The sequence below is a fragment of the Vigna unguiculata genome, chromosome 5, assembly GCF_004118075.2.
Source record: "Vigna unguiculata cultivar IT97K-499-35 chromosome 5, ASM411807v1, whole genome shotgun sequence".
Lineage (NCBI taxonomy): Eukaryota > Viridiplantae > Streptophyta > Magnoliopsida > Fabales > Fabaceae > Vigna > Vigna unguiculata.
The window spans coordinates 8,101,190-8,115,225 of NC_040283.1; the positions used below are offsets into that span (position 1 = coordinate 8,101,190).

The following is a 14,036-nucleotide window of genomic DNA, read 5'->3' on the forward strand; positions in this document are numbered from 1 at the left end:
CATTTAATTATTAAACGAAATTAAAAGAAACGTCACGTAACGATAGTACAATAGCGTAGTCCTGAAGTCCTTAACACAACTCCTATAATCTGGGCACACCACGATGCCAACGGAAAACCAGATACAAGTCTAATCAAAGAGAGTAGAGTAGTAATGCATAAAGTGATACATGGGCCATAACCCTAAAGAAATCATGAAGAAAATAAATCCAGTGCGGATGGCTAAGCAGCGGAATCACCATTTCCTTGTTGATCACGAGAAACTCGCCTATCTGCTCCCATCAATTAAATTGATGATCATCGCAAGAAAGAACAGCCACATACAATACAACCATACAACAAACAGGGTAAGCTAGAGCCGACAATATTTTCATCATACAGTCAAATATATTTTCACCATTCAATACCCATACAACAAACAAGCATGTTATGACTCTTCAATCAATACACTACGACTCGACTTGACTCATCCGGATACGTATAACTTGGTCGGATTCAGCGGATGCTTGCACCTGTGGTGGATACCTCTGCTCACCCCCGAGCTATGTGTTACAAGTGTTACAATGAATCAATTTTCCCTCACCATAGGGTTAGCCCTTAAAAAATTTCAGGCCTCCTGCTACCCTCACCACAGGAATCAGTCCGCTCTATGTGAGACTAACTGACCCTTTAGGGTGTCAGGATGCAACCTTAACTTGAATCCTTACTTAGTTATACAGATGGGGCACCACCATGGACACCCACTAACAGGGGCCATGGAATTACGTCCCGACCACTGAAGCACAACCCTGAAAGTCTCACCTAGAGACTCCAAGGAATTAAGCACTGACACGAACCAACACACATAAACAGTCAATAATTTACACATACGTTGCACATAAGATTTCAAACCAAAATCCATAACCAAACCCTCATTTCTCATATGTTGAATCATTACCAACTCGTTATTCCCAATCATGAGTAAAGTGTTTCTCCTCATGCCAAAACCATACCAAACATTTACCAACTGTCAAGATCCATTGTTACTCATGCCAGGTTTGTGACCACACGCACATACATATGTATCCAACTTCTCATGTACAATTCATGTAGAAATCATGCCAAGCTCACAATTCCCCTACATATAATCTCCTCCCAACATGCATAATCATTTATACAATTTATAACACAAATCATACCATGCCTTTCAATTCACAAACTTAACACCACATACAAAACACATCATAACCAACAATCCAATTACCAATTTAAGAGAGTTATCCAACCTGCAGCATATCTCGCTCAAGCCAAGAGCTCTCGCTCAGGCGAGAGGGGTATCCTCGCTTAGGCGATAGACCCTCGCTTAGGCGAGATCGCGACCAATGCTGAGATTTCCTCGCAGGCTCGCTTAGGCGAGTCCTGGCTCGCCTGGGCGAGACAACCTCTCGCCCAAAAGTGGCGTCCCTCGCCTGGGCTAGACCATGACAGTATACCAGACCTTCACTCTTCCTCGCTTAGGCGAGTGGCTCTCGCCTGAGCGAGACTGGCCTCGCTCAAAACCAGAGTCCTCGGCCTGGGCGAGGGTTCGCGAAATCCTGGTTGCTCCTGCAAGTCTCGCCTGGGCGAGTTACTCTAGCCTGGGCGAGATTGACAGATCCTGTCACTGCCTTTCCTACAACAGTCATATATCCATACCCAAGCAACAGTCCAAGATCGTTCATACATTTATCACAAACGTACAGTTCATGCAATACCAAACAAACATCAAACTCGCCAGAAAATCGTTCAAGACTCCAAAACTCTAACTTTCCCGTACCTAGAAAAGCTTAGTAGAGGTCCTGGCGGCACGACCACGGGCACCGCGGCTCTAAGGACGAACTATGGGGCTGAAAACAGAGTGAGACAAAACCAGGAGATGGAGTTAGTAGAGGCTCTCAACTGAAGTTTTGATAAGGTGAAGAGGGACCAGCACAAACAAGAAGGAATACTTACATGGAGTAGCAATCTCCCTTAGCTCAACGTGACTGTGAATAAACCCTAGCAGAGGGGTTGACGACTGCAAACCTAGGTTCTGTGAAAATGAGCGAAAAGTGAGGCTTAGAGCAACGAAATATGGTTTTTATCTACTGGGTCAGCCCTTAGGCCCACTTACCAGGAAAGTCCCTTAAAATATAGGGCAGGGAGAAATGGAAATGTTTTTAATGGGCCTTACACATTTTCATCAAACACTCCCATTTTTCATTTAATAACAATAATAACTAACTTAAACAACATATCCAACATAACTTAAGTGGCTTAACATGTTTGAATCATAATATACGTTTGGTTTGTTAATCGTAGTATAAGTGTTATATTATATATTATAAATAATTAAATACATATCCAAGAAAATCCTATCTTTAGCGAGATTATGTGCAATTTCCCACATTTTTCAATTTGTATTGATTTAGGATTTGCTTGGAACAACTTTCTACAAGACTTTTCAGAAGACAAAATATATAAAAAAATTATATAAATTAAAATTAGTTTGTAGATTGTTTAAGGATATAAAAATTAAGGTTTAATTACTCTTTAGGTCCTTATTTTTGTCTAAAAATATCAAATTGATCCTCTAATTTTTTTAAGTTTCAATTTTGTCTTGATTTTTTTTAAAAATGATGTAATTTAATTTTTTTTGTTAAATTTTTTGAAACAGATCAATGATTTTATATCAAAATTGAAGTTGCTAATAAGGATAATTTGTTTTATTAATGTAATTAACATAATAATAGTGTCAATTTTAACAAAAAATTATTTATTCGTTTCAAAAAATTTAACGAACATATATCAATTTTTTAAAAATTATGACCAAATTGAAATTTAATAAAATTGGATGACCAATTTGACATGTTTAGACAAAAAAATGAATCAAAAGAGTAATTAAACTGAAAATTAAAAGAATTATATGATATAATTTTTATAAATTAAAGTTAATTTCAATTTATAAAATTTCTTTCATAAAACTTGTTTTAGTGAATTTCAGACATTGTTAGTTGTTTAAATAAGTACAGTAACATAACTGTACATGAAGTTTCTACAACTTACCCCATGTCAAAGCAAACGTTTACCTATGACAAAAAATGGACATCATACTTCTTCATGTTATCTTCTTTTCTAGGGAATTGATTTATTTTATTTTTATGAAAAATGATTGAAATTTAAATTTTTGATAAACGTGCATAAATAATGTGTTTAGTTTAGCCTCGTAAAACGCGATAGCATAGATAATAATGATGTAAATCGAATCTAGCAAGCAACGAAGTACGATTTGATTGGACTAATAAAATAGTGCTTAGCACGTGTCTCATTCCCTAACAATGCATTAGTTTATAATTAAGTAAAATTATTTAAAAGAGTGGCATGGTGGATATACCTTAATTAACACTACTTAATTCTTCACCATCAATGAACTTACAATCTACTTGATCTAAAATATTTCATTCCATGTCGCTTTCTCTTTTGAATGCTTCCCCTTGACTTTTTGAATCTCCTTAATTCAACTTTATAACATTGAGTGTTAAAACAAGTATTGAAAAAAAACAAAAAAATTGTTCGTTCACACTTATCTTTTCTTCAATTCATATCAACCATTACCAACCTTTTGTTTGTTTGGAACTCTAGAACCATTAGAGAAACCTCAATTTCATTTTTATAATCTCAAAGATCATGTGAGATTATTAAATTACACAATAAACCTAAACCTTAAATTATATAAGATAAATTTTTAAAGATTAAATATATTTTTATTTTTAAATTTAGATAACGAAATTAAAATTATTCTTGTTCCAAACTTTTATATAAATATATAAATATATATATATATTCTTACATTTTAAAAATAAATCGATATAATTTTTTTAATTTAATAACATTAATTTTGTTGAGTTTGTTAAATGGTGTTCCAGAACATGTCAAATAATGTAAACAATACAAATAAATAATGTAAACAACATAAACGTCAACTTAAAACTTATTTGACAAGTAACAAAATTTAACATAATTAAATTAAAAGACTATACTGATTTATTTCTAAAATTTGAAAACAAAATTAAATTAAAATTTATCATAGATACAAATTTATTTCATATCCAAATTGAAGACTAAAAACATATTAATTAATAAATTTATATTCTTTTATATATTAGTTGATATTATCTTTAATTTCATTGGTATAGATATTAAACAAAATTGTTATAATTGAAGATTGCATTAATTGATTTAATTTAATTATGATTTCAAACTTTGAAAAAGAGTGTTTTAAATTTAAAATTTTTATTTTCTAGAGCATAATTAATCGTTTTCCATAAAAGAATAGAAATGTTGTTTATTAATTAAAAAAACAAACAAACTGAAGCTAGATTTGCGGAGAGGGCACGTGATTATCAAATAGTTAGCTCTTGTGGTCACGTGCGATGCCATGAATAAGGGACTGAATCTAAACTGGGGATGGAATAGAATTTTTTTTTAGCATGTTGTTATTATTCTACACTAAATAATTATTAAAAATTTTAGATCACATTATTATTTTATTCAGAATTCTGATCAAATGTATCAATTAATTATCAACCAATTGGCACATTCTTCGCTGTTAAATTTATAAAAATTTCTATTTGTATACACATTGCAATTTAAGCAAATAAAATATTTCTACTTTATTAATGGTTACTCTTTTTCTATAATCTAATGATTTATTAACTGAAAATTAAACGTTAATTTCTAAAAATATTAAGAATCATATAAAAGACACACCCCTGTCAATAAATGTTATGAAATAATTTGTTAATTGAGTCCTAAAAAATGTAACAATATGCTATGTTTAATATTGTGTTTATTTTTATGTGAATAAGTCTCTAAAATTATACATCTTTATCATGTTGTATTTGAAATTAAATAATTTTTATTTAAGTGGGTAATATATTAATTTGTTTTAATTACTAAACACATATTACTATTTTCGCTTAAGTTTACCAATCATAAACTAAAGTAATGAAAATATATAATTGTAGAGACTTAATAGAATTTTGAAGATTTATTTTAGTTTTCTATGTTTCAATAAAATATAACTTATAAGGTTTAAGGGATCATTTACTTACTTTTGTTTTATACCAAAAAAAAAAATTATAAAATTTAGGAGATAATTTTGCTTAGAACATCCACAACGACAATGTAAGATTGCTAATGATTTTTTTTTTTTTAATTTTATGGGACTTAGAATGCACATATATTTAAGCATCCACGCCAAATTTCACTAGAATGTGTCCTTAATTGAATCTTATAACTTCTCTTCAATTAAGAAATAAAAAAAATTAAATATGAACATTGTTTTTAAAGTTTGAGGTTTAAATTAAAGTACAATTTATTCACTTATAAAATACAAATTAAAATACGAACATTGTTTTGATAGTTTGTATCTTGTAATTAACTTCTTCTACTGAATGTAGCAATAAATTATACACAATAATTAAATTTTGAAGTTTAAAATACAATTTTTTCACTTAATAAAAACATTACTTCTAAATGCAAAAAGAAAAAAAAAAACAATTGTCTTTCTCTCAACCAATATATATATATATATATATATATATATATTACATATTTTGTGTGTTAATACTTTTAATTTTTAATTAACACATGAAGATAAATAACAATGAATTTATAGTTTTTTTTTTCGTTCTTATTCATTGTAAAAATATAAGTTTTTTTTTTTAGTTTTGAGACTTATAATTCAATTATATTGAATCACAAAGTTAATATCAATAGTTTAAATTATAATTATCCAAATTTTATAATAAGTTAACTTATTTATTTATATATGTAAACAAAGTTTTCTTTAAAATAAATATATTTTTAAACCCTTTTCTCAAAGAAAATTTAGTACTTAAAAAATAATGACCCATATAGATCCTGGCCCATTTCAGTGAGGATGAAACCCAAGCGTTGGAAACAGATACTTCTCATCATGGTTCAACATTATCTTAATAAATGCTACCTGTGATCCTTATCCAATGAATTCATTTTTTCACACAAAAAATACTCAGAAAGGGTACAACAGTCTTTCCATTTCCCAATCACCACCAATCAGATCCCGCCACCTGTGCTATGACATCTCGCCAACGCAATGCCTTTGACGTCATCTTCTCTCTCCTAAGAGTAACCCACGCACTATCCTCCTTCTCACGTTCCACCCCGAAGCCCCATTCTAGATAGTTACAGGTGGCATAATTCTAGTCGCTGTGTTGTTCACGCGCACACATTGCGGTGGGGGTTCATGTTCATGTTGAAAGGTGTTGGAATTTTCGTGCCAAGGTTCCTTTGAACATCGGGCATGTGCGCATTGCGACAACTTGCTGCCTCTTTTGATTTTATTTTTCCTCGTATATAATGCCTCTCCCGTGTAAAATACATAGCTGAGTTGAGTATGAATGTGTGAGTGATAAAACAAAACCTAACCAAGAAACAAGGTCGAATTTGTGAGGGTGTTCCGTCGAAGTTTCTGAGATCGGTAGGAACATGGACAACCTTAGCGGTTCTACTAGTCGTAAGAAAGCAATCGAGGAGCTTCTCAGAGGTCGTGATTCTGCTACACAGCTCAGGAGTGTCATCAATGGGAATGGTGAAGATCTTTCTTCAGCAAAGAAACTCGTGAAGGAGGTGCTCATGTCCTTCACCAACTCCCTCTTGCTCTTGAACACCAGCAACACCACTTCTGAATTTCACGACGATGTCTCCAATGTTCAGCTTTGGGACTCTCCCAAACTCGAGGACTCTCAAGAGAGCAATTGCAAGAACTCCACAGTTAAAGCTCGAAGGGGGTGCTACAAGAGAAGGTAATTAATTAATTAACTAACTAACTAACTAATCAATACCTTCAATTTAATTGATTAGATTTGCTAATTTAGTGTCTCTTTAATTTTGATAACGTGTGACTTTACCCTTACGTGTGCGTAATATTGGACCCCGTGAATTATTGTTCATATATACATATAAAACATGTGGTGAAGTACTGTGGTGTTTTTAGGTAGACCCTGTCTAATAGTCTTTGTTTCTTTGTCTTTACCTTTGATTATTATGTCTGTTTGGCACAGTAAGAAAATGATTGTTGCAGACACTGCGATTGGTTTTGGTTTTTATGAGAACCAATTAAAAAAAGTTTATCTGAATTTGCAATTCATGTCTGCAGAAGAACTGAACAAACAAGAGAGAAGGAGTCTAAAGCTCCAATCGATGATGGCCACCAATGGAGGAAGTATGGTCAAAAAGAGATCCTCAATGCCAAATTCCCAAGGTATATACATATATATATATATATATATATATATATATATATATATATATATATATATATATATGATCATAACATAATCATATATGAGTTAAGGTTTTGTAGGAGTTTATGGAAAAATTGAAGTGTTGTGGTTTGAATTTGCAGGAACTACTATAGGTGCACTCACAGAGACCAGGGTTGCCAAGCAACAAAGCAGGTGCAAAGAGTTCAAGAGGATCCAATCTTGTACAAGACAATTTACTATGGTGAGCACAGTTGCAAGAGTTTGACAAACCCTGAGATCATACTTGATCCTATGTCTCCCTCATCTTCTTCCAAGTTTCTTAGCTTCAACAACTCCTTCCCTACCCCATCAAAACAAGATTGTCCCTTTCTCTCATCTTCCTTCCCTTCTTCATCTGTGAAAAGGGAATGCAAGGAAGAGATTCCTCCCTCAACTTCCTCCAATGATTACCTCATCTCTTCTGACCTCACCTTTGATGGTTCACCAAAGCATGTCACTCTATCATCTTCAACACTTGACTCAGAGTACAAGGCTGTCGACATTCCTGATGTCTTTGATGATGTCTTTGAACACTTCTTTGAATTTAGATAGTTTCCCACTTTTTTTCCTATTTCAAGCTTTATTTCAGTGAAGCTATGCAAAAACAAACTGTGTAATATATATAGTACTTTTCTTAGAAATTGGTAGTATAGTAGCAGTAGTGGAACCCATCTTTTTATTCTCAATATTGGCATTTCGTATGAATGAGAAAAGAACAATGTTTTGACTCGTTTCATCAGCGAACATAAGTTAATTTATTTAATCAGTGGGAATGAACTGATTAATTAATTTTTCATGTAAGAAAAAATGAGTATTTTGAACTTTCATTTATTTCATTTTTGTGTAAGAAGATAATGGTTTTCTTGTTGTTTATATGTGGTTAAATGAAAAGTGAGGTGAAAGCAACATGCACAATGAATAGATGGTTGGGGTCACTTGGAAAAAGGTTAAGGGTAGGTTCAATGCATATGTTTTTGGAATAGGGGATATATAAAGCCAGCAATAAAAAGGTGATAGAGATGGCATGTTTTATTGTAATTAAGGTTTGATATCCAATTTTGAAAATGACTTTTTTATAATTTTTTTTATAAAGTTATTAAATAGAATTTTTTTTATGAAAGTTAAAAAATAAAATAATAAAGTTTAATTTTTTGTTTATCAAAATTAATTATTTATTAAAATTTATCAAACAAAATTTTGTTAAAATATCATTTTCCATCTAATTTATAGGGAGCAATATTCACTCCAATCCTCTACTTTATCATCGGAATTGGCTTTTGTTATACAAAGTTATGTATTGTTGCTATTTCTATAAATATCACTTTTCTATGCATATTCATCAAAGAGATTCCTGATAAAAGCAAAACATATTTCATTTATCTTCATTTAAAGGATACTCTTTAAATATGTGGCTAAAGAGACCCATTGAAAGGTTGTTTTCATTGTTCTTATTCATTAAATTAGAATAAAAATAATAAATAGAAAGTAATTTATGATTAGAGATGGCAAATAAACCCGTCCCCGTGGGTATTGCCCGAACCCGTCCCCGTTTTGACGGGGAATCCCCGCATTGACTGGGTATGGGTATGGGTATGGGGAATCCCCGACTTTTTTAATTGGGTATGGGGATGGGTATGGGGATGTACATATACCCGCCATAATACCCGTCCCCGCCATATCTCCATTCTCGTTTAAATTATTAAAATATTCACAATTAATCAAGTAACCCCTATATATATATATTTTTTTTTTCTATTTTTTATTTCTTTTAATTATTTCATTTGTCATGAAACTCATTCTCATCTCCAATATATTTTTTATCTTATCATAACCTTTATGTAATTATGTTAAAATGATGTATGTTAATTAAAAAAAAATTATGCCTCACATTTGAATATTTATATTATTTTTTAATATTTTTATTTATTATAAATTTTTCTTTCACATGAGAATGTTTATACTCTCAATTTAAGATAATATAAAAAAATTCTTTACTTATTATTATTATTATTATTAATTTTTGTTTAATTTGAAGAACTCTTTTGTTTCATTAAAATAATTTTCGTTATTTTTCAACCATTAATTATATGTTAATATTTGAAAAGTTTTCTTAATTCTCTAAGATATTTTTCGTCTTATCATACCTTAGTTATACATTTGATTTCCTTTGTGTGATTTTTTTCGATAGTCTCTCAAATTATTTCTAAAACACACATTTGTTAGTTTTTTAATATTTTTATTTATTTTTTTTATTTTCATCATGTAGAATAATATTTCGATATATTCTATCTAATTATTTTTTATTTTATAACTCATTATTAATCATAATGTAATTTTTTCACTTTAAATTCTGTTTGAAGTGGTTAAAATTTTATATATATATATATATATATATATATATATATATATATAATGATATTTAGGAATAGTATATGATAATTCACTACAAGAAAAACATGAAATGGTGACTGATTTAGTCAGTAACCCATATCAGTCACTATTTTTCGTCATTGGTGGTAGTAGTTGATTTATTGTCTGAATCAATGACTAAATTAGTGACCGATTCAATGATCGGATTTGTACTTGATTTAGTGACCAATTTAATTACTAATTTATATGTAATTTAATGACAAATTTTTTGGTCACTAATGATTTAATTTTAACCACTTCAAACATAATTTAATAATTAGTTCTGTAAGGTATTTTTCATTTTATCATACCTTAATTATACATTTGATTTCCTTTGTGCGATTTCTTTCGATAGTCTCTCAAATTATTTCTAAAACACACATTTGTTAGTCTTTTAATATTTTTATTTATTGTTTATTTTCATCATGTAGAATAATATTTCGATATATTCTATCTAATTATTTGTTATTTTATAACTCACTATTAATCATACTGTAATTTTTTCCACTTTAATTGTATAAATAACTTTTATTTACTACAATATAAAAATTTAATGTAATTGCTATGAATATTTTTTTGTCACTATCCAACATATATTGAAGTTCAAAAGATACAAAATCTATGTCAAAATTTTATTATTATGTTTATTATTTGTTCTTTGTGTCATTTTGATCAAGTGATGTATTATAACTTTTATTAGTGTATAAAAAAGAGATTCATTATAATTTAAAAAATTGAAGTAAACAAACATTTAAAATATATTTTAATTTGAATATTTGTTTTCCTTTTATTATTATGTTTATTATTTATTCTTTGTGTCATTTTGATCAAGTGATATATTATAACTTTTATTAGTGTATAAAAAAGATATTCATTAGAATTTAAAAAATTGAAGTAAACAAACATTTAAAATATATTTTAATTTAAATATTTGTTTTCCTTTTATATTTTTTGAAATATTTTTTAATTTTATCAACTAAGTTCATCATTGTTGTAGTTTGCAAATTTAACAAATGTTTTGGTTCACATGAAATTTTATTTGGTATTCTAATATAAAATGTAAACAATTATAATTTATTTTAAGGTATTTGACATCGAAGAAAATCCTCCTAATATTGAATATTTCATAATATTATGTTTTCTTTACTGTAATTTTTTTTCTTTTATAAAAATTAATATTGAAGTAGTTAGAACACGGGTACGGGTATGGGTACGAGATTATACCCGTTACCCGATGGAGATGGGGATGGGAAAAAAGTTTGATACCCGTTGGGTTTGGGTATGGGGATGGGGATGAATTTTTTATGCGGGGATGGGTATGGGATAGCGAAACCCGTCCCCGCCCCGCCCCGTTGCCATCCCTATTTATGATTAGGAATTAAGAGTTTTAATTTCAAATTTTAATTACAAATTATTTAGATATCACTCAATCAATCTTTTAAAGAAGTAAGAGTAGTAAAATTAAGGGGGACAAAGTTAGAAAATTAGAAGGCAAAATATTTTTTTTCAAATATTTAGTAATAATTTTAACAAATAATTATGCAATTGGTTAGGTTTTTAATATGCTGATAATGTATATTTTTGCATGGATAGCGTATGTCCACATACATGCATCATGTGTATGCACACAAATTTTAAACGCATTTTTTTTGTGCGTGTGGATAGTATTATATATATATATATATATATATATATATATATATATATATATATATATATATATATATATATATATATATATATATATATATATATATATATATATACTATATTTGTTAATTAAAATTTATTGAAAACTAAATAATTAGTGAATCTTATTAATAAGAAGTATATATAACCCACATAACTTTTTATTTTGAATAAATTTCATCCACCCGTAAAAAAAATGTCACTAAAATGTTCTATTTTTTTATAAATTTGATTAATATTGTTTTGCTTAGAATTAGTGTCGTCAATTATGTTGAGTAACTGTAATAATTATATCTCCCGAAAAATATTATCTTTGGAAAAGATACTTGTAAATACTATATAAAAAAAATGCAATAATGATTTAAAATATAGAGTGATGAATTTTGTTTTTACTTTGTGGGTGACTACGGATGAGTTGTGTTGGTTGTTAGAACCTATCTAGAATTAATTTCATATTGTTTTGGATTACGTGTTCGAAATTGGATCCAAAAGTGAAGAGAATCTAGAACGAGTTAGAGTTTGACTAAAGATATAAAACATATCTAATTTTTAGAGTGAGTTTAGATAATCGTATTAATTACCCACATTCCAAATTCTATAAGAGTGACCAGGTATAATTAATTTGTTTTTAGTCTTTATATTAGATACGCATTATTCATAATCAAATTTAATAATTAACATTGTTGGATATCTAAGATCATATATATAAATTTTCTCCAAAATAGTTTAATTATTAATTACTTTATTGAATTAACTAATTAAAATATCTTTAAAACAATGTAACAAAATTAAAAAAAAAAATCATCGCAATATTAAAATAAAAAAGTCTATTTAACCTAAATCTAATTATAGCTATCTATTTTAAATTCATGATTAAGTTTTATTTCTCACTTTTATCTTTTACCTATCGTTTCTGTCTATTTTTCTTCTATATTCTAACTATATGTGCAAGACTAAACTTTCATCCTTAAAGCACAATTATTATCAACTTTTAGGTTGGTCGGAAATAGTGGTCACTAGTGAACAGCAACGTGGATCTTTTAGAATGTGTTCACACCGTGAATCACTATCTATAAAAGTGTCTGGGTCTACTTTTTGCACAAATAAAATTATTTTTTTTTATAGTGAAAATATGATACTTTCTATCTTCCTCAATTTTAGAAAAATATTTTTTTAAATGCATGTGTATATAAATAATTAAAAAAAGAATTAAAACCATTTATTCTTTTAATCTTATCGGGAAACTTGTTCACTATTTTCCGTGAAACTTTTATTTTAAGCGTGTTGTTTACATGGTAAGATTCAAAACTCGAAATCATACTTAAATAAAATAATTCGATGTCACTTTAACGAATGATACGTTACTTATATATATTTATTTATTTAACTAATATGATGTTGATAGAATGATACTGATGTATGATATTATCTTAATATTACATTTGAAATTAATATTGATTTAGAAATGAATGTTGAATAGGTGTCAATTCTGAAGAGTCAAATTGGGAAAGAAAGAAAAAATGAGAAATAATTTTGTAGCATTTATTTAGAAGACAAAAGTATTGAATTTTTGGTGGACCCATTGTGTATAACGTTTTGCAAGGTTAGTAAGTGTAGACTCTTTTACCAGCAAAAAATTTAGCATTATCTTTTAGAAAAATGGGAGTGTTCACACTGACCTGAGGAAAAACTTGGTCCAGTTGTTTGAATTCAAAGACATGAAACATCTTTAAATTTGTTTTGCATGATTCACCTACCTCTTACATGTTTCTTTTCTTCAATACATATATAATGGTAATTTTTTGATGTGAAGTGTGAATTAATTGCTGGTGGTTTGGCGATGCATATTCTTATAGGCAAGTCAAGTTATGTGAAGTCATTCTTTCTTTCATGGAAGTTTCTTTGCATTTTTTTTTCTTTTAACTGTTCATCCTACATCAACTAATCATTGATAAGATGAATTTTCATTATACAAATAGATGCAAATAAATCAATTTTGAAAAATTAAGTTTAAAGTTTGATTATTAAAATAATATTAGAATAATCCGAAATCTATCCTAATAACAAATTTTATTATTTGTTAGATTTATTATATCACACTATATAAGATCATTTAAGATAAATATGTCTTTAGTACAATAAATTTGTTGAAGATATCGTAACGATTGAAAAATAAGATGAATTTTTAACAAATAGATGCATGTCTAACTTATATACTGATTTTGTAAGAGTTGAACTAAACTTAAAATATAATTTTTTATTTTTTTTACTTTTAAAAAATTGTATTTCATGACTATTTTTATTTACATAGGTGATCGAAATGAAGAAAGTTGTTGATCGTGTGAACATGGATATAATGACAAATTTTTTCATATTTTCTTTTTTGTTTGTTTGTTTGTTTTATTTTGTATATTTTCTCTTTCTACCTTTCGTTTAAATTTTTTCTTTTCATCTCCTTTTCAACTATCATCTTTTTATAATAAAATCCTATTAACTAGATAAAAACAAAATTAAAAACTTATATCCGATTGAATCTTAATTTAGAGCAAGTTCACTTTTTTTTTTTTGTAATTTTTCTTGCCTTTGTAATTCA

At 28.7% G+C, this 14,036-nt stretch overlaps 1 protein-coding gene across 1 annotated transcript; it reads left to right on the forward strand.

Annotated features, from left to right (window-relative positions):
* Positions 1 to 6,411: 6,411 nt before the first annotated feature.
* On the forward strand, positions 6,412 to 8,359 carry LOC114183428 (WRKY DNA-binding transcription factor 70-like). Its single transcript, XM_028070449.1, has 3 exons — positions 6,412 to 6,844; positions 7,198 to 7,302; positions 7,447 to 8,359. Exons 1-3 carry the CDS (start codon positions 6,528 to 6,530, stop codon positions 7,895 to 7,897), a joined length of 873 nt encoding a protein of 290 aa, XP_027926250.1. The 5' UTR covers positions 6,412 to 6,527; the 3' UTR covers positions 7,898 to 8,359.
* The last annotated feature ends 5,677 nt before the right edge of the window (positions 8,360 to 14,036 follow it).